General features: G+C 44.1%; 1 protein-coding gene and 1 pseudogene across 2 annotated transcripts in view; one reads left to right on the top strand and one right to left on the bottom strand.

Annotated features, from left to right (window-relative positions):
• The first annotated feature begins 1,997 nt into the window (after positions 1–1,997).
• Positions 1,998–11,158, top strand: LOC125998154 (60S ribosomal protein L23a-like; annotated as a pseudogene).
• CBX1 (chromobox 1) overlaps positions 11,005–21,331 on the bottom strand; it is a 27,082-nt gene continuing 16,755 nt past the window's right edge. Inside the window, exons 2-5 of one of the 2 annotated variants that reach the window (XM_049781391.1) lie at positions 19,537–19,713; positions 18,797–18,986; positions 16,248–16,342; positions 11,005–12,515 (exon numbers count right to left, since the gene is read on the bottom strand). In XM_049781391.1, the coding sequence (XP_049637348.1) occupies positions 12,371–12,515; positions 16,248–16,342; positions 18,797–18,986; positions 19,537–19,676 (570 nt within the window). In that variant the 5' untranslated portion in view covers positions 19,677–19,713 and the 3' untranslated portion in view covers positions 11,005–12,370. The remainder of the gene's footprint in view (positions 12,516–16,247; positions 16,343–18,796; positions 18,987–19,536; positions 19,714–21,331) is intronic. The other variant, XM_049781392.1, reaches the window with a different exon arrangement.

Below are 21,331 nucleotides of genomic sequence, written 5' to 3'. Positions count from 1 at the left end.
GCCTTCTAAACAAACAGGTTTTGGATACTTCTGTAGGGTTTGCTTGCTGAGTCTGGGACAAGGTGCATTTTTGGTTTGGGGGCTACACAGGTGCGCAGTGCTTGCTTATGGTGTGTTGGGAATGTTACCAGGTTCAGATGTACGCGAGGCGAGTACCTGCGGTGTTTTTTTTCGGGGGACTTTGGTATGTATGTGTGTGTGTTGGCCAGGTGCTCGGGATGAAGGTGTGACACTTTATATTCTAACCTGGGCCTCCTGCATGCAAAGCTTGTGCTCTGTGTATTGAGCTTTCAGGCTTGTGAAACTGCATTTTAAATCTCACCTAGCTGTTTTGCTGGTGGCCTCACCTTCTATAGAGTGATAGTTAGAATGAAAAACTGAGAAATAATGGGACATGCATATGCCGTGCACTCACTACAGTGTAGCTGTAGGGCCTTAAGAGCAGCAAGAAGCCAGAGCCTTTGGTTTACAGCACTGCAAACCTCGAATGAGGTGAGTGGAGTTTATTCTCCCTCACAGACTAACCAAGCTAATGAAGAGCTTTTCCCTCTGGGTGGATCCTGGTAGTTCTATGACATGTTCATCTCAGGGTAGGAGCCCAGCAAATGCCAAAGAAAGGAAGACTCACCTCTGAGGTGACTCATTGCTCTCCGAGACCAGGTTAGGGACCAGAAACGAGGCTCCCTAAAAGGGGTCCTATGGGCCCTCGGTACCTGGACACTGTGACCTTAATCATGTTACAAGTGGCATTCCTCTCTAACGGGTAAAGCTGAATGAGAATAATGGTTTCTAATTTTGTCCAATTTACAGTGCCCTTGCTCTTATCGTTTCATTGGAATGGGTTGATTGCTCTTCCTCAATTAGGAATTGACTAATGTTATAAGTCAAATAAAACCAAAGTTCTTTTTTGTTTGGATTTTGGGCCACACTGACACCTGCCAGTTCCTACCCCCACTTCTGTTCAGGATTTTCCCCTGTGCTGGAGGGCAGGGGCCCTATTGCAGGCCTGGAACCAAGGTCATGTGAAGGCAAGTATCTTACCTCTATACTATCTCTCTGCTCCCCAAACCAAAGTTCTTTTAGGGAGGGAGAGAAAAAGATGGGAGACTGGAGCTATAGTACAGCATGGAGGGCATTTGTCTTGCATGTGATTGACCTGGGTTAGATCTCCAGCATTCTATATGGTTCCCTGAGCACTGCTGGGTGTCTACCCCACCCCAGACAACAAACAAAAAATTGAGGGGCTGAAGAGATAGCATAGAGGCAGGGCGTTTGTCTTGCATGCAGAGGATGGTGGTTTGAATCCCGGCATCCCATATGGTCCTCTGAGCTTTTCAGGATTAATTTCTGAGCGTAGAGCCAGGAGTAACCCCTAAATGTTGCTGGATGTGACTCAAAATCAAATTGAGTTAGAAAAATTCATATTGGGGGGCCAGAGAGATAGCATGGAGGTAGGGTGTTTGCCTTGCATGCAGAAGGACGGTGGTTCGAATTCCAGCATCCCATATGGTCCTCTGAGCCTGCCAGGAGTGATTTCTGAGCGTAGAGCCAGGAGTAACCCTTGAGTGCTGCCGGATATGACCCCCCCCAAAAAAAATTGAGTTAAAAATTCATGTTAATAAAAATACCAATTCTGTATTAAAAAAAAGTTAAAACTATGATAAGTAAAACTCTGTTTTTAATCCCTTCTAGAAATGTGTTTCTGTTCATTTAGTACAATTAGGTTGTAACTTGTCTTTCTTTGCAACCCTTTTGTTTGCGAGGCACAACTGGCAATGCTCAGTTCTTATTCCTAGCACTTCACCCAAGGACCATGCCTGGAGGTGCTCATGGGACCACATGTGTGGGGCTAGAACCTGGGTTGGCTACAGGCCAGGCAAACACCCTTTAAAACCTTTAAAGACTTTAAAAGGACTTTCTACCCTTTTTCTGGTGTTGCCCACCTTGGTCTGAGGAGGTGCATTTTGCTCTCCCCTCCCCAACCCCCCTCTGCGAACATGTCCAGTGTATCTGGGATCACGTTGATTAGCTAGGGCTGTGGGCCAAGTTGGTCAGCACTACTGTAAGAGTGACCTCTTTTTACTGCTGGCAGGTGGAGTGGGTATACCAGCTCCATGGCTTTTCTGGCAGGAGGACTCAAGTAAGGCCTGTGAAAGACCTGCTTCCACCTAAGTTATTTTGAAAACTAAGACAGTCCTATAGTTGGCTGGGGGATGAGTGGGCCTTAAACTTACCTGAGGCCCAAACTGCAGGGACACCTGCTTAGAGGGATGGGAAGGCTTGCTTTGGTTTGACTTCCACTCTTGGTTTCATTCAAACCAATTTTCCATTCATCTTGATCACTGTTACAACCTCTGTTCTGGAGGGATCTTCTCAGTGCAGCCAGGCCTTTTTCAGTATCCAAAAAAGAGAATGAAGGGCTAATAGTGATTTAGGAAGATGCTAAGTATCAAGTATGGCCTAAATATCAAGAAATGTCGACTGATTTCCAGCTGACTAGGAGAAAAACTAAATGGCTGTTAGCCAAACAGCTAGTAAACTGGGGGATTTTTCTATGAATCCCAATCTTTTTTTTTTTTTTTTTTTTTGGTTTTTGGGGCACACCCGGTGACGCTCAGGGGTTACTCCTGGCTATGCGCTCAGAAGTCGCTCCTGGCTTGGGGGACCATATGGGACGCCGGGGGATCGAACCGCGGTCCGTCCTAGGCTAGCGCAGGTAAGGCAGGCACCTTACCTTTAGCGCCACCGCCCGGCCCCAAATCCCAATCTTTGATTGCCCTCAGCTCAGCTTTCAAAACCCCTATCTACACCAAACTGCTGCTTTTCAGGTTTATTCAGCAAATAGCTGGAACAAATGCCCACTTTAAAATACACTCTCACATCTTCATCCTGCAGATACTGACCTAGAACAGATGTAAAATCTCTACTGATGTAAAATCTGCCAGAGGTAATACATCAGGTAATGTGTCTTGTATATGGCCAGCCAGGGTTGTATGATACCCTGAGCCCTGCCAGGACTGACCTCAGCACAAATCTAGGAATAAGCAAAGCATTGCAGGTTTGGCCCCAAACCAAAAGGTAAAGTTGTTTTTGAGTCATACCTAGTGATGCTCAGGGCTTGCTCCTGGCTATGATCCAGGAATAGGTGTGTTGAGGAATCAAACCCCAGCTGGCTGTGTAAGGCAAACCCTAGCTCCTGACCTCTAGATCTGTATGTTGGTTTGGTTTTTGGGTCACATCCAGCAGCACTCAGGTTACTCCTGGCTCTATGCTCAGAAATCATTCCTAGCAGGCTCAGTGTACCGTAGGGGATGCCGGGGATCAAACCCAAGTTGACTGTGCAAGGCAAACACCCTACTGTGCTATCCTCCAACCCTTGTAGTTTTATGGCATTACACTTGATAAGAGAAACAGCAAATAAGGTTAGCTTCCCTATCGAGGTCATCCATCAAACATGGTGCCTGGTGTTTACTTCTGTGGATATTTCTAAGTGAAATATAAAAAACTAAACTTTTTGCTAGCAAAACTTGCTTTGTTTTTGCTTTTGTTTTTATTATTATTTTGGTTTTTGGGTCACACCCAGCGGTGCTTAGGCTCCAGGGAATCAAATTCAGGTGTGTCCCAGTTAGACCACATGCAAGGCAAACGCCCTACCACTGTGCTATCACTTGGGCCCCAACAGTTTTTAAATGTAGGGCCCACGTTTCACAGTAGTGTTAATATTTCAGGAATACAACATTGATACACACCACCAACTAGAATATTAGCATCTCTCAGCCACTCTTTAGGTCTCCCATTTTTTTTTGGGGGGGGGAGCACATCTGGCAGTGCTCAGGGGTTACTCCTAGCTCTGCACTCAGATATATATATATAGTGCTGGAGATCAAACCAGGGGAGATGTATACAAGGCAAGTGCCTTACTGGCTGAACTATCCGCCCTTCATCTTTATTCTCTCGTGAATGAGAATGCAGGGGACATGGGATACCTATGAAAAAACCTTTTGAAAAACCCCGATGAGATGATTTTGTTTAAAATTTCTCTGAAAGTTCACATTTTGAATAGGTTGAGGACTTTGGAGGACTGAGAATGGAAACTTGCTAAAGTGAGCTTTCAAAATACAGGGGGTAAGGAGCATTACTTGTTTGAAACTAATTCCTTAAGGACCACCTGGTGCCCCCCCCCAATAAAACCCAAAAGGCAAAACCACTAACCAGATAGAAATTTTTTTGGTTTTTGGGCCAAACACAGCAGCACTCGGGTTACTCCTCTACTCAAAAATCACTCCTGGAGAGCATGGGGACCATATGGGATGCTGGGATTTGAACCATCGATCTTCTGCATGCAAGGCAAATGCCTTCCATGCTATCTCTCCAGGCCCCCCCCCCCCAATTTTAAGCACACAACAGTATTGATGAAAAGTAGTAAAATGCTTAATTTCCCCCCCCCCCCCAATAACACTTATTTTAGAATGGGGACTGGAGAGTAATGGTGTTTGTCGTGGTTGCTCTGCTCTAGGTTGGATCCCCAGCCCTGCATATAGGTCCTGAGCTCTCCAGAAGTGAGTGCAGAGCCAGGAGTCAATCCTGATCTCAAGGGCATGTATTGTCCTGTCCCCCACCCCCAATCGTGGGGTCACACTTCCAGATGCTATTTCAACCAGGGTCCTTTATATATATATATATTTTTTTTTTTTTTTTGGTTTTTGGGTCACACCTGGCAGTGCTCAGGTTACTCCTGGCTCTGCACTCAGAAATCACCCCTGGCAGTCTTGGGGGGGATCATATGGGATGCCAGAATTCGAACCACCATCTGTCCTGGATTGACTGCGTGCAAGGCAAATGCCCTACCACTTTGCTATCTCTCCGGACCCTCAACTAAGTTCTTGACCTAATTCACTTCAGAATGGGTAAAGGACCAAGGAGTTGGTGTTCTTAAACTTACTAGGGCTGAGTTCTCCTAAATTTCCCAATCATCAAAGGCTGAAGTGTTAATCGAAAAACTATGGGACTTAATTCTGGAGCCAAAAATATTGCCCAAAATTCCAAATTAGGCCAGTAAGACCTAAGGCCATGCAAAAACTGTAACAGGCTAGGTCAAAGTCAACCAGGATCTAAAAATCTATGTTGGAGGTGGAGGGTGGTGGCCAGAGAAAGTACAATGGTTAGGGTGTTTGCATCCAGCCAACCCAACTTTGATCTCCATCCTATAGGGTCTTTTCTGTACACTGCCAGGAGTAAGCCCTGAGCAATCACCCAAATAAACCCCTCAAACAAAAAATCCACGTGGGATAAAAATCTACTTTAGTACTATCATGAACAGGGGCACAAAACCAACCTGACCCCCATATGTTTTTTGCCACATCAAGTGGTGGTCAGGGGTTATTCCTGGCTCTGCACTCAGAAATTATTCCTGGCAGGCTTGGGGGACCATTTAGGATGTCAGGGATCAACTTGGGTTGGCTGTGTTGTGCAAGGCAAACCCTTGCCCTACCCTGTATGTCTATGCTATTGTTCCAGCCCCCAATTATTGAATATTTGTACTAGGCTATTTCATATAAGCAACAACATGCATACTTTGTTTCAACCTTTACTCAATTCTGATATCTCACTGGCCAAAGTTAAAAACAAGATAAAAAGCCCAAAGAAAAAGTCTATGCTCAAAAATCGCTCCTGGAAGACTCAAGGGACCTATGGGATGCCGGGATTTGAACCACTGACCTGCATGCAAGGCAAAACGTTTTACCTCCATGCTATATCTCCGGCCCCAGCTTTCCGTTTTGTTTTTGGGCCACACCCTGCAGCACTCGGGTTACTCTGGGCTCTATGCTCAGAAACTGCTCCTGGAAGGCTTGGGGAACATATGGGATGCCTGGAATTGAACCCGGTTCAGTCCTGAGTTTGCCACGTGCAAGGCAAATGCCCTAAGACTGCTGTTGCTTCAGACCCCATTATCTAGTTTTTATTCCAAATCAATGGTTTTCTTTCAGTTTTCACTTGCTTTTAATATCCAACCATTTGTTCAGTGGGAAGCTTCAAAGGTGGAGATAAATGTCACCCATATTATGAAAACTTAAGCATTTCTTAACAAATTGACGAGAAAAGCAACTTATGAAGAAAACCTCAATGCTGGTCAAATCAAGGTGCTATCCAGAAAAGACTGGGGCTGGAGCTGTAGGGCTTGTGCCTTGCACCAGACAGACTCCGGTTTGATTTTGGCATCCCACATGGTTCCCCAAGCCTGCCAAGAGCGAGTTCTGAACAGAGGAGAAACTCCAGCATCACTGGGTGAGACCCAAAAACCAAAAAAAAAAAAAAAAAAAAAAAAGCTGGTTATCTGGAGACTTGAAGCTTCTCTTTCAAATCTTCCTTATTCACATACCAAAACCTAGATGCTTCCTATTGCCACCATAGGTGGCATTATCTTTTATGGCAGTGCCAGGGATTGACTAAGAACCTCACACATACAAGGCAAGTAAGTGGTTGTACCACTGAGCTACATCCCAGACTTACGGCACCTTCTTTTACTAAATTGAAAGCCAGGTAGCATTATTTGCATTTCAACCCGATTCTAGGAAGCAATGCCTTGAACCTGGGTTTAATTCCATCCTATCGGCTCTAAATTTTAAAGTATCTTCATGAGACGATCCACTTGCACATCAGGTTAATTCATCGGCTTAGTCTCAAATTAATTCAGCCTAAGACACAACAGTACAGAGGGCAGAGCATTTATCTGCCTTGCACAAGGTTTACCTGGGCTCCACCATGCATCCCAGATGGTCTCCAAAGCCGAGTCCACAATCAGGTTAAGCCCTGAACACTACTGGGTACAACTCAAAAGACCAGGAAGGGGAACAAAAGGTAAGTCTCAAATAGAACTTAGCTCCATATATTCAGGATCTGGAACTATTCCAGAATGCTAAATTTGGAGGCTATAGCGATAGCACAGCGCGGTAGGACATTTCAAATCCCAGCATCCCATATGGTTCCTCCAAGCCAGGAGCAATTTCTGAGCGCATGGCCAGGAGTAACTCCTGAGCATCACTGGGTGTGGCCTTACAACCAAAAAAAGGTAAATTTTGTCTTCAGAGTTAGCCCAAATATTTTTGAGTAGCGATTTCCTCTTACCATCTTTTTGTTTGTTTGTTTGTTTTTGGGTCACATCCGGCAGCACTCAGGGGTTTACTCCTGGCTCTATGCTCAGAAATCGCCCCTGGCAGGCTCGGGGAACCATATGGGATGCCGGGATTCAAACCTGCATAAAAGGCAAATGCCTTACCTCCATGCTATCTCTCCGGCCCCACCATCTCTCCTTTTTGAGAGGGAACGAAGTTATTTTCTAATGCTGATTCCATGTGCCAGGCTATAATTATGTATGGAGTACACATAACTAATTATCAAATGGCCGCAGGTTAAAATCAAATTGAGAAGGGCCACAGATAGTACAGGAGAATAAAGCATTTGCCTTGTATGCAACTGTTATGGCTGAAACTGGTTCAAATCCCTGACACTACATCGGGTTTCTTAAGCACCTCCAGGTATAGGAAAAAACACAGAAGAGGGACTGGGAATGAGTATAACAAGTGTGGCCGTATAGCGTGTAGTAGGTACTCAAGCCAACTTGGGCTGATTCCCAACAGTATGGTTTCTGGAGCCCTACCAGTAATGATTCATATATGAGAAAGGCCTAAGCCCTACGCACTGGCCGGTATACCCTCACTCCCCAACACACATACACCCCCGCTCCAAAAGGGGAAAATGGATGACTTAAGTAATCAGCCAATGCCTGATCCTTTTAGTTTTTGGGACCATACTTGGAGGTGCTCAGGGGTTTATTCATGGCTCCACGCTCAGGAATCAGTCCCGACAAACTTGGGAGACCATATGGGATGTTGGGGATGAAATCAAGGTCAGCCACCTGAAAGACCTTACCAACTGTACTATTTCTTTGGCCCCCAACTTCTGAAAAATTTGAAGGTGACTTTAGCTAAGATCACACAATAAAATACTTGATCCAGGTTTAAGTGATCTGACCCCAACATGTGTTAGAAGGATGCGGGGGGGGGGGGGGGAGATGATAGCATTGAATACAACTGGGGAGTTGCTTTGTTCACTTACAGAGGTAATTGGGGGGGTACTGAGTGGTATTTGAGGGGGGTTGGGCCATTTGGGCCATACTCAGTGGTGCTCAAGGACTATTCCTGGCTCTGTGCTCAGAAGTGACCCCTGGTGGTGCTCAAGGATACCATAGACCAGGGGTCTCAAACTCAGGGCCTGTTTGCGGCCCTCCATACATTTTGTGGCCCTGCCCTAGAGGAAATCTTTTTTTTTTGTTTTGTTTTAGTTGTTTGGGTCACACCCCCCAATGTTCAAGGCTTACTACTGACTTTGCACTCAAGGATCACCCCGACTTTGCCTCCTGCGGCCTCCAAGTAAATTGAGTTTGAGACCCCTGCAGATAGTACTGGGGATCAAACTGGGTTCCACCAAAGTGCCCATACAAGTCAAGTCCTGTTTCTCCCATGCACAGTGTTTCTAAAAGGGAGCAACAGGCCAGTAAGTTTGAACTTAAGATCCAAATCTTACTCAAAAATTCATTGCAGGAAGGGGACATTTACCTTGCACATGGCTGATCCAGGTTCGATCCTGGCATCCCACACCGTCCCGCTGGGTGTGCCCACAAAAAAAAACAAAACAAAAACCATGACTCCAGTGCAGTAGAGTACTGAGTAGGGTGCTTATAATTCCCAATATTGGGGCCAGAGAGATAGCATGGAGGTAAGACGTTTGCCTTTCATGCTAAAGGTCATTGGTTCGAATCCTGGCATCCCGTATGGTCCCCCGAGCCTGCCAGGAGCGATTTCTGAGCATGGAGCCATGAGTAACCTGCGCTGCTGGGTGTGACCCAAAAAACAAAATAATAATAATAATAATATTCCCAGCACTACATATGGTTTTGAGCCCCACCAGGAATGATCCCTCAGCACATATAGAGCACAGACTACAGACTAAGCCTTGAGTACTGCCATGTGTGACAACAAAACATGTCTAAACAGGGTCCGGAGAGATAGCACAGTGGCGTTTGCCTTGCAAAAAAGGACCAAAGGTGGTTGGTTCTAATCCCAGTGTCCCATATGATCCCCTGTGCCTGCCAGGAGCTATTTCTGAGCAGACAGCCAGGAGTAACCCCTGAGCACCGCTGGGTGTGGCCCAAAAACAAAACAAAAAATGTCTAAATAGGTTTATGAAAATGGCAAGAAGGCTAAGGAAACACCTGTACCTTCTAAAGCTGAAGCCAGAGCTAAAGATTTGAGGGCTAAGAAAGCAGTCCTGAAAGATGTCTGTCCACAGCCACAAAAAAGAGCTCTGACCATCACCCACCTTCCGAAGACCCAAAACTCTGAGGCTGAGAAGGCAACCCAAATATCCTTGGAAGAGCACCCACAGGAGAAACAATCTTATGCCATCATCAAAGTCCCTCTGACCAGAGTTGGCCATGAAGAAGATAGAAGATAACACACTTGTGTTCATTGTGGATGTCAAAGTCAACAAACACCAGATTAAACAGGCTGTGAAGAAGCTCTATGACATTGATATGGCCAAGGTCAACACCCTGATTAAACCTGATTCAGAGAAGGCATATGTTCGGCTGGTTTCTGACTATGCTGCCTTGGATGTTGCCAGTAAGATTGGGGTCATCTCAACAATCCAGCTGGCTAATACAAAATACAACCACCACCCCCCCAAATGTCTAAACATCAGGTGTTTTTTGGGCCATACCCGGTGGTGCTCAGAGCTTACACCCATGTACAAGGCAAACACCCTCCTTGCTATGCTATTGCCTAAACATCAGTTTTTGTTTTGTTTTTTGTTTTTTGTGTCACATGGCAGCACACAGGGGTTACTCCTGGCTCTATGCTCAGAAATCGCTCCTGGCAGGCTCAGGGGACTATATGGGATGCCGGGATTTGAACCACCAATCTTCTGCATGCAAGGCAAATGCCTTACCTCCATGCTATCTCTCCTGCCCCTAAACATCATTTTTTTTTGTTTTTTTTGGGGGGCCACATCCGGCGATGCTCAGGGATTACTCCTGGCTGTCTGCTCAGAAATAGCTCCTGGCAGGCACAGGGGACCATATGGGACACCGGGATTCGAACCAACCACCTTAGGTCCTGGATCGGCTGCTTGCAAGGCAAACGCCGCTGTGCTATCTCTCTGGGCCCTAAGCATCAGTTTTTAAGTGCTATCAGATCCTATAGACTAGAGCTAGAAGTTTGAGCTATATGTAGAATGCTAAAATCTTTATAATGGTCCATAACTTTACATAAATTAATATGGCGTGACTTCTCAAAGATTCAAAGCAGAGGGGCCGGCTAGATAGCATGGAGGTAAGGCATTTGCCTTCCATGCAGAAGAACGGTGGTTCGAATCCCGGCATCCCATATGGTCCTCTATGCCTGCCAGGGGCAATTTCTGAGCATAACATCAGGAGTAACCTCTGAGCTGCTGGGAGTGACCAAAAAAAAAAAAAAAAAAAAAAAAAAAGATTCAAAGCAGGTATCACTTTCAAAACTGCTGAAGAAAATGGTGAAATGGAAGCCTCACACATGGCCGACCCAGGTTTGATGCCTCACATCCCCTGAGGCCACTAGGAGTGGTTTCTCAGTGCAGAGCAGGAATTACCCCAGTGCATACACAGGTGTGGCAAAAATAAGTAAAACAGAGCCCGGAGAGATAGCACAGCGGCTTTTTGCCTTGCAAGCAGCCGATCCAGGACCAAAAGTGGTTGGTTCGAATCCCGGCCAGGAGCTATTTCTGAGCAGAGTCAGGAGTAACCCCTGAGCACCGCCGGGTGTGACCCAAAAACCAAAAAAAAAAAAAAAAAAAAAAAAAAAAAGGTAAAACAAACCCCTCCAAAATGGTAATAATGTGAAAATTGCTTTCTACAGGCTAAACCCATAAATAGGAAGGACACTTTCTGATAGGACTTAATCAAAACAGAAATCAAAGGTTATAAATCTATAATTTTATTAAGACAAAAAAATGACAGTATGGTATGAAGTTTACATTTAAACAGTTTTCACAGAAACCTAACACATGCCTACAAAGATTTTACAATGGAGTTCTAGATGTAGGTCTAGATGATGCCAAGAACTGATGGATCTCATGATTCAAGACAGCATTTTGGGTTTTAGTTCATTCTTAGGATTAAAAAAACATTTGTATTGTTTTGTGTCTTAAAGTGAAACACTGCCCCAGTATGAAAGTTTAATCTTCTCCTGAGATCAGGGCTTTTGTAGTCATAGAACTCTTGAAGTGACTCAGTGAATTTGTGCTGTCAGTGAAGGAACCCTGGACCAAGAATTGCAGAGTCTAAAATTTGAGGCTCCAAGAGTTTTCCAACCTAAGAGCTTGGGCCCTTGTTCTTCCTTAGTCTCTCTCCCACCTCCTAAATCACCCTCTTCCCTTCCTCAGAGACCTCAGGGGAGTAGGGCTTGGATGGATGAACTGATGTAACTTAACTAAAAAAAAAAAATTTGTTATTTTCTTGTCAATTTGAAGAATTAGCACCTCACAGACAGAATGATCTGTCTGTGTGTAAACCCAATAAAAATCTAGCCTTTCCTAATCAGTATCCACCCAGATTGGCAGCTTTGGTAAATTAATAACTGGCTTAGTCCTTTGCTGGGAACATTATTAAGCTCAGGCAAGGAACACCTTGGCTGCTAAGTTTCAGGCTTTCACAGCTTTTAAACAGTCTCTAATAGTCCTCATTTATATTGCCAATGACATTTTTTTTAAAAGATAAAATATTCTGGACATAGAGCCAAATAAATCATTAAGTTGTTTCCAATGTTTCACCATTTCCCTAATCAGGCCCCAAATTTTAACAAAAATGATCCTACCCATTTCCTTTCTTCCCCTCCCTTCCCCTCCCACCCCAAATAATACACCAGTAATAGCCAAAACTACACACATGCTACGCTGTGAAAATGCAGAGTTAACACTATTGGGAAGAAGGCTGTGGGTTGTGGAGATGCTCTTTGAAGATCTACAGTGGCTTTTTGCTCTCCCACACACCCATTCTGCACATTTTGTCCTTCATAGAAGGCCACTTGCTTTTCTAAGCTGAGTGCAGAATGGGTTGCCTTGAAACACTTACCTCCTTCCCCTCCACTGGGATGGGTGTGCAAACTATACAGCATGGAACGGCTTTAAAGCACTTGGGCTGCTGTAGGGCACAAACTATACTGGCTCTTCAAAGGACATCTTCTCAAGCCACCTCTACGGTGTCAAGACAAGTATAACTCCTTTCCTCCCCACTTAAAACCCACAGTCAGGTGTGACAGGGGCTGGCATTCAGAAGTTATTAATTTTTGTCATCTTTTTTGTCATCATCCTCAGAAGGGTAGGAATGCCATGTCAGCCTCTCCTCGTAGAAGGATATAACAACCTGTGGACACTTGACATTGGCTTCCTTAGCAGGAACCAGGTCAGCCTCATCCGAGTTCTTCCTGCAGAAGAAAGAGAAAAACTTTGTGACCTGGTGAGCCTCCTAACTTGGATCACACCAAAGGCACAGGGCTTTAAAACCCTGCATTCAGGTTAATAAAAGAGTAATTCTGTGGCCCAAGCAGCTTTGATTAGCAGCCTGTGTAATAGTCAAGTGAAAACCTGAGATATCTTCTATTGAAAATTCACTGGGAGGTGGGGGGGGGAGGGGGAAATAGTACAGCGGGCAACTGCCTTGCACGTGCCTGACCTTGGTTTGATCCCTGGCATCCCATATGGTCCTGAGTGATTCTGAGCGCAGAGCCAGGAGTAATTGGAGCGCCGCTGAGTGTGGCCCCAAAACACAAAAAATTTCACTTGGAATAACACTGTCAAAATCTAAGTTGGCCAAGCAAGTCTATCATAGCCGAACTTCTAAGGACCCTTCCCCTTTCCCTCACAAAAAGGAAAAACCAAATCCACAAATGACTTTTAAATTCTCAAGACAAAAGTATACTTTGGAGTAGGTAAAGTGCTTGCCTTGCATGCATCTCCTGCATCCCCTATGGTTCCCTGAGTACTGCCAGGAATAATTCCGGAGCACGGAGCCAGGAAGGACTAACTCCTGAACACTGCTGGGTATGGATCCCCCCAATTTTTTTTTTTTGGTTTTTGGGCCACACGCGGTGGTGCTCAGGGGTTACTCCTGGCTGTCTGCTCAGAAATAGCTCCTGGCAGGCACGGGGGACCATATGGGACACTGGGATTTGAACCAACCACCTTTGGTCCTGGATCGGCTGCTTGCAAGGCCAACACCGCTGTGCTATCTCTCCGGGCCCCCAAATTTTTTTTAAAAAAAAAAACAAGGGAAAAATAAAAAAAAGGATAACCATACTCTTCCATATCCAAACATTGATAAGTTTTGTTTTGGGGTCACATCCAGCGGTGTTCAGGATTTAACCTAAGTAAGCTATATGTCCATGGGCCACAAATTGGTTAAGATTTAATATCAGAAGCTGGAGAAATAGTTGTAAAGCATTTGCCTTGTATATGGCTGACCCAAGTACAACCACCCCCAGCAGCCCCTTTAGCATAGAGCGAAGATTAAGCCTAGAGCACTACTGGTTATGGGCCCCCACCTTAAAAAAAAAAAAACAACCAACCTAGTACTGGCCAAAGCCAGTGTTGGTGGGTAATTTCATGTAAGTTCATAATTATACTAAATCACCAGATACCATACTCACACAACTCACAGGGGTGTTAATAAAAATTTTGCAGACAAAGATAGTAGCTAGCACAGGCAAACAGCAAGTAAAGCATGGGATCTCATACAAGATACTACCTAAAAACTTCTAGAACCCCAGTAACAAACAAACTAAAACTAAAGCTATGCAACCACAAAGAACTAGAGATGAGCATGCTGATATGTTTTTTTTCCCCCAACAATGGACAAATGACTGGGAGTGAAAGGGAGGCTGGCAGTCAGGAACATGAAGGCTACTGCTTCCCATCTTGTGCGTCATTTCACTTAATAGAAATATTTACTATTTTTAGAAATGATTCCACACTCCTGTAAAATCACTCTCTAGAGTATTTGCTTTGCATGCAGAAGACCCAAGTTCAACCCCCAACATGGTACCCTGAGCACTGCCAGGAAAAATCCTCACCACAGCTGGTGTAATCTTTTTTTTGTTTTGGTGTGGTTTTTGGGTCACCACCGGCAGTGCTCAGAGGTTACTCCTAGCTCCATGCTCAGAAATTGCTCCTGGCAGGCAGGGGGAGGGGGAACCATATGGGATGCTGGGATTGAACTGATGACCTTCTGCATGAAAGGCAAACGCCTTACCTCCAGGCCACACAGCAGGTGTAATCTAACACAAACATACACAAAGTTTCTGGGGAAAGTTCTAAAGAGCCTGCCAGAAGTAATGCCTAAGGGCCACCAGATGTAGATAAAAACCCAAATCAATCAGCTTATAAATAAATGTTAAAAAAAAAAGATTAAATTGGGCGATAGCACAGCGGGCGTTTGCCTCGCAAGCAGCCGATCCAGGACCAAAGGTGGTTGGTTCTAATCCCGGTGTCCCATATGGTCCCCCGTGCCTGCCAGGAGCTATTTCTGAGCAGACAGCCAGGAGTAACCCCTGAGCACTGCCGGGTGTGGCCCAAAAACAAACAAACAAACAAACAAAAAAAGATTAAATTATGCCTGATGTTTTTATTATTGTTTTGGGGGACATAACTAGTAGTGAGTGGGCTTTACTCCTAAGGTTCCCAAAGAACTACTGACGTGCCAGAGACCAAACTTAGGGCTCCTGCATATAAAATTTGAGTCAGTGCTCTAAGCTATGTTTCCAGTCCTCATGAATACAAGGCATGTGCTCTACTAAATTACCTCTCCATCTTCCAAACTATATATATTGGTTTATTTTTTGGTTTTGGGGGGCTACACCCGGTGACACTCAGGGGTTACTCCTGGCTATGCATTCAGAAATTGCTCCTGGCTTGGGGGACCATATGGGACTCTGGGGGATTGAACCGCAGTCCGTCCTGGGTCAGCCCTGTGCAAGGCAAATGCCCTACCACTGTGCCATCGCTCCAGCCCCTAAACTAAACTATATATTAAGGACAATAACTGGGAACTACTTGGTAGTTAAAAAGAAAAAAAGAAAAAAGTTTTCTCAAATTAAATTTTTTTTTGTCTTTTTTTCTTTTAAGGTGGGGAAGATTGGGCCAGACTCAGCTGTGCTCAGGGAAATATATGTAGTGCTCTGGATCAAACCTGATTTAGCCACCTGCAAGAAAAGTACCTTACTTGCTGCACTTCCCAAGTCTCTAAAATTATCACTCTTAAGATTACTAAAATGACTGGAGTAATAGTATAGCAGGTACTATCCCTTACCTTGCATGCAGCCAACCCAGGTTTGATCACCAGCACCCCACTAATTCCCCAATTCCACCAGGGATGCGTGAGCCCCAGGGATCCTGCTGTGGCCCCACATCAGGTAGAGTGCCTGCCTCACATGTGGTCAAACCTAAATTAGATTCTTAGCATCCCATATAGTCCCGAGCTGCCAGGAGTGGTTCCTGAGAGCAGAACCATAAGTAACCTGAGTATTCCAGGTTTGGGCCCAAAACAAAAAACAAACAACAAAAAGATTATTGAAACAACAACTTTTACTAAGCTGTTTCACAGAACAATACTATCACTTATTTATATTTATAGTAAGGGAAATAAAGTAGGCTTGATCTATGCTCAATACATATAGTAAAGGGGCCTTGCTGATCCCTGAAGGCTTTTTAAGGACTTTGTATATCTATACAAATTGGTTGGGATCAAATCTAACAGTCAAAGGGGTAGCTACAGAAATTCTTTGCTACTAGTGAGAGAAGTTAACAAAATTTCTGGTTCTGGGGCCAGCCCAGTCTCTTTATAAAAGAGGTAGGAGAGTTCATATCACATTTTTGATTTTCCACTTGCATTTATGGAAGCAAAATGTGATTCCTCCTCATACCTGCTCTGCTCTAGATTTTTCTCCTACTACCTATAAAAATGGGCGAAGATCTGAGAATCCTATGGGCCCCTACCTGTAACTCATGAGTCCAGGTTGGCAGTCAGACGAGGGTCACTATCGAAGGGCTATGCCATCTTAAAGTTTCACAACTGGAGTTTTGAAGGTTGAACTCTTTTCCTCTGGGATGGAGCAGATGGGGAGAAGAAAAAAACCACAACAAAGAACTGCAGACAGACTCACCATTTCATCAGGAACATGAGTTCTCCACTGGAGTCCGTGGCTCCAATAATCCGCTCTGGTTCCAAACCTCGGGCAAAGCCTCGTGGCTTTTCTGACTGTAAAAAAAAGATGGATAGAAAATAAAAAAACTAGGAATTATGCTGGTGAGAATGTACAGTGGATAAGTGTTTGCCTTGCAAGCAGTCCAACACAGGTTTGGTCCCCAGTACTCCATGCTTTCCTGAGCACAAAAATAGTTATAAGCTCTGACCAACAACTGGGTATGGCCCAAAATCCAAAAAAAAAAAAAAAAAAAAAGCAACAAACTGAGCTTTCCTAAAATCCAGCAATTCCACTTCTTGGGTAGCTGAAGAGTATCATGCTATGTAATTAGTCAGAAGGAGAGGGACAGATACAGCACTATCTCTTTCAGATATGGGATATAAAGAACCATAGTAGAGGAATAACAAATGCCCAAGGCAACAGACACAGAGGAATGATGTTTTGTAGGAAGCTTACCATAGAAAGGGATCGGGTAGGAGGATACTAGGACAATGATGGGAGGAGTTGTATGGTAACTATGGTGAAAGGTAGGCATTGGAATATTTTGCTTTTTTGTTTTTAGACCTCACCTGGCTGTGCTCAGGGATTACTCCAGGCTCTGTTTTCAGGAATCATTCCAACTGGGCTCAGGAGAACCATATGGGATGCTGGGGATCAAACCTGGGTCAGCTGCATATAAGGCAAGCATTCTCCCTGCTGTACTATTGCTTTAGTCCTGGTATTAGAATGTTTTAATGTTTTATGTATGAAACCCTACACCAACAGTTTTGTAAAGCATGGTGCCTAAAATTTAAAAAGAAAGGAAAAAGAGTAGATACCCATGTAGAAATGACTATTAAATCTAATTATAAAAAATACAGTGTTTTAGTACAAGGAAAAGACAAAGTTGTTTTCATTAGAAGACAGGAAATGTAACTTGAAAAACTAGGATGGTACAAATAAAAACAGAAAGGAAGGAAGGAACGAAGAAAGGGAGGGAAGAAGAGAGGGAGGGACAAATTTAACTATCTGGGACTTAGGACTGACTGTTATCCAAACTGTAGCTACTTTATTTCTCTGTTGTGAACATTTCACCAATAACTTGTACTTTGATTTCCTGTCAAAAAAGATGTTTGTTTTTTTTTAAATTCTTGGGCCCGGAGAGATAGTACAGCGGTGTTTGCCTTGCAAGCAGCCGATCCAGGACCCAAGGTGGTTGGTTCGAATCCCGGTGTCCCATATAGTCAGTCCCCCGTGCCTGCCAGGAGCTATTTCTGAGCAGACAGCCAGGAGTAACCCGAGCACCGCCGGGTATGGCCCAAAAACCAAAAACCAAAAAAAAAAAAAAAAAAAAAAAAAGGTTTTTTAAATTCTTCTTTTTGAGCAACACCTAGAAGTGCTCAGGGTTAATTCCTGGCAGGGCTTAAAATCAGGTTGTCTGGGACCAGAGAGATAGCAAAGCGGCAGGGCATTTGTCTTGCATGCAGCTGACCCAGGACAAACCTGGGTTCGATTTCCAGCATCCTATCTGGTCCCCCAAACCAGGAGCAATTTCTGAGTGCAGAGCCAGGAGTAACCCCTGAGCGCTGCCGGGTGTGGCCCAAAAGCCAAAAAAGAAAAAAAGAAAAAGAAAAAGAAAAAGAAATCAGGTTGTCTATGTTTAAGGCAAGTGCCCTATTTCTCCAGTCCCTCAAAACGAGTAACCTGAGCATCATCCGATGTGACCATCCCCCGAAAAAGCAAAACTTCTGAATGAGTGTTCCATCAATACTTTTTAACACTAAAGAGTATCCCATATACTAAAAGGAGAATATAGCTCAGCAAAATAAAGATTTCAAGTGTTGGGCCTGGAGAGATAGCACAGCGGCGTTTGCCTTGCAAACAGCCGATCCAGGACCAAAGGTGGTTGGTTTGAATCCCGGTGTCCCATATGGTCCCCCGTGCCTGCCAGGAGCTGTTTCTGAGCAGACAGCCAGGAGTAACCCCTGAGCACTGCCAGGTGTGACCCAAAAACCAAAAACCAAAAACCAAAAAAAAAAAAAAAAAAAAAAAGATACCTACTTACGGGGCCAGGAAGGTGGCGCTAGAGATAAGGTGTCTGCCTTGTAAATGCTAGCCAAGGAACGGACCGCGGTTCGATCCCCCGGCGTCCCATATGGTCCCCCCAAGCCAGGGGCAATTTCTGAGCACTTAGCCAGGAGTAACCCCTGAGCATCAAACGGGTGTGGCCCAAAAACCAAAAAAAAAAAAAAAAAAAAAGAAAAAGATACCTACTTACAGGAATAAATTCACCCAGCTCTTATATCCATCTTTAGTGTTACACTTATTGTTCATAAAAAATGGATGAAATAAGTACAGATTATGTGGCCGCATAAGCATAAAACCCATAGATCTCAAATTTCAGAAGGATCCAGAGACTGCTATATTAAGATCCAAGAAACAGCAAAACAAAAAGTACTACAATGATCTGCTTTTCCTTTTAATTTTTTAAATTAAAAAAATTCTGAAATAGTAATAAAAGTTCTTACTTCTAGTCTCACCTCTTCTTTCTTCTTCTTTGGTTTGCTGTCTTCTCCCTTATCTTCTGAATCCGAATCTGCTTTGCGTTTGCTTCCCTCGATTTTATCGGTTTCATGTGCTGTTTTCTGTGATTGCAGAAACTCAGCAATGAGGTCAGGGCAATCCAGGTTCTCTTCTGGCTCCCACGTGTTATCCTCACTGCAACAAGAGGGCACAGTGAGTCACACGTTCCTCCTCCACAGTCAGTGTAGTCACAATAAGGAGACGCACAGGATGACAAGAGAAGGTGTCCTGTCCTCAGCAAAGAGGAGTTACTAGAGCAAGATTCTGTCTGAGACCAGAAAGTTGGCAAAGTTCAAACATTTTAGGCGAAGGTTAAGGAGTAGAGCGTGGTAGGGCTTAGGGTTTTTAATCTTCAAACTGAAATCTTGGATGCCTTCTTCAAAGAAGGATCACTTTTTCTTTGCAAACTTACCCGTCTAAAGTCAGAGAGTACTTCCCAAGGAAGTACTATGCTTCACATAGCATTTTGTACGTATAATTTACCGAACTAGAATATACCAAAGAAAGAAAAATAAAAAGGAAAACAAAACAAAAAGAATATACCAAAAAGATCAGACTAAAAGTCACATTGTTTCTGTACCATGTTCACCCTCCTTCAGGCACCATAGGTCTTAAGACACTGCTGGACTCCTGAGAAATAATTGATAATTAAATACTGCATTTTACCTGTGCCAACTAGACTTACTCTGAGAATCCTTTCCACTTGAGGAGGTATTCCACTTTGCCCTTTACCACTCTTCGATCGAGAACTTTTTCTACCACATACTCCTCTTCCTCCTCTTCTAGAACCTCCTCCACTTTCTTCTTGTTTTGTTTCTTCCCCATGGTGCCCGCCAGCTTTCTGGTTTAAAGGGTGACGCTGCTAAAATGGCAAAAGAAAGTAAAAGGGTAAGTCACAGTTTTGGGGTGGAGCAATAACACAGCAGGTAGGGCATTTACCTTGCCTGTGCCAACCTAGGTTTGATCCCGGACATCCCATATGGTCCCCGAGACTGCAAGGAGTGACTTCTGAGTGCAGAGCCAGGAGTAACCCTTGAGCAGCGTCAGGTGTGCCCCCCCCCCCCCAAAGTCAGTTGGGCCCAAGAGCCTTGTTTGCCTTGTGGACAACTCTGGTTTGAATCTCTGGCACTACATATGGTACTGAGCATGAGCCTGACCAGGGATATACACTCCTGAGGAATGACAAATGTGGCCCTAAAAAAAAAAAAAAAAGATAAAGTGCTCACTTCGGCAGCACATATACTAAAATTGGAAGAATACAAAGATTAGCATAAAAAAGATAAAAAAAGATAAAAACAAAACAAAAACACCAAATAAAAACTAGTCAAAAAAATTAACTAGGGGCCGGAGAGATAGCATGGAGGTAAGGCGTTTACCTTTCATGCAGAAGGTCATCAGTTCGAATCCCGGCGTCCCATATGGTCCCCCGTGCCTGCCAGGAGCAATTTCTGAGTGTGAAGCCAGGAATAACCCCTGAGCACTGCCGGGTGTGGCCCAAAAAAAAAAACCAAAAAAAAAAAAAAAAAATTAACTAGTCAAACTTACATATAGTTCTTAAATCTAAACTTATACTATTCTTTGAATATTTTCCATCTTATCCCAATATTAAATATTTTTTACTTTGGAAATAGCTTTTTTAGTACACATCTTGTTTAATTTCCCTTTTTGCCTATGCAATTAAAATTGGTTATTTTCTTTTTCTTTTTTTTTTTTTTGTGGTTTTTGGGTCACACCCGGCAGTGCTCAGGGGTTATTCCTGGCTTCACACTCAGAAATTGCTCCTGGCAGGCACGGGGGACCATATGGGACGCCGGGATTCGAACTGATGACCTCCTGCATGAAAGGCAAACACCTTACCTCCATGCTATCTCTCCGGCCCCAAAATTGGTTATTTTCTATTTTGTAAACATTTTATACAATTTTCTGAATGTCATCACAATTTAAGTTTCTTGTTGACATCTTATTTATAGTTGTTTTATAATTTTTATTTCTATGTATGTGTGTGGCCACACCTGATGGTGGCTCAGAACTGGGAGCAGCTCACAGCAAGCTTAGTGAGGCATTAAAAGCAACCAAACAAAACCACACACTTTTACACCCTGAGTTTTACAGCTTTCAGGGCTGAAGAACAGGAGTAACCCCTGACCCTGGAGTGCTGCTGGGTGTGGCTCAATCCCCCTCGCCCCCTCTATGCTCAAGGATCAAACCCAGATGGCCATATGCAAGTCAAGCACCCTATCCTCTGTACCATCTCTCCAACCCATAGTTTTATTTTTCTGCTGCTGCTGTTGTTGTTTTGGGGCCACATAGGTGGTGCTAAGGGTGTTACTCCTGGCTCTGCTCTCAAGATTTACTCCTGGTGGGCTTGGGGAGCCATATGGTATGCTAGGGATCGAAGCCGGTTGGCCGTGTGCAAGAGAAATGCCCTACCCACTGTATTATTATTCACCTTTATTTTTATCATTTCTGAAGTTAAAGAA

This window comes from Suncus etruscus, chromosome 1, assembly GCF_024139225.1.
Source record: "Suncus etruscus isolate mSunEtr1 chromosome 1, mSunEtr1.pri.cur, whole genome shotgun sequence".
Classification (NCBI taxonomy): domain Eukaryota; kingdom Metazoa; phylum Chordata; class Mammalia; order Eulipotyphla; family Soricidae; genus Suncus; species Suncus etruscus.
This window is presented reverse-complemented; position numbering and strand designations above follow the sequence as displayed.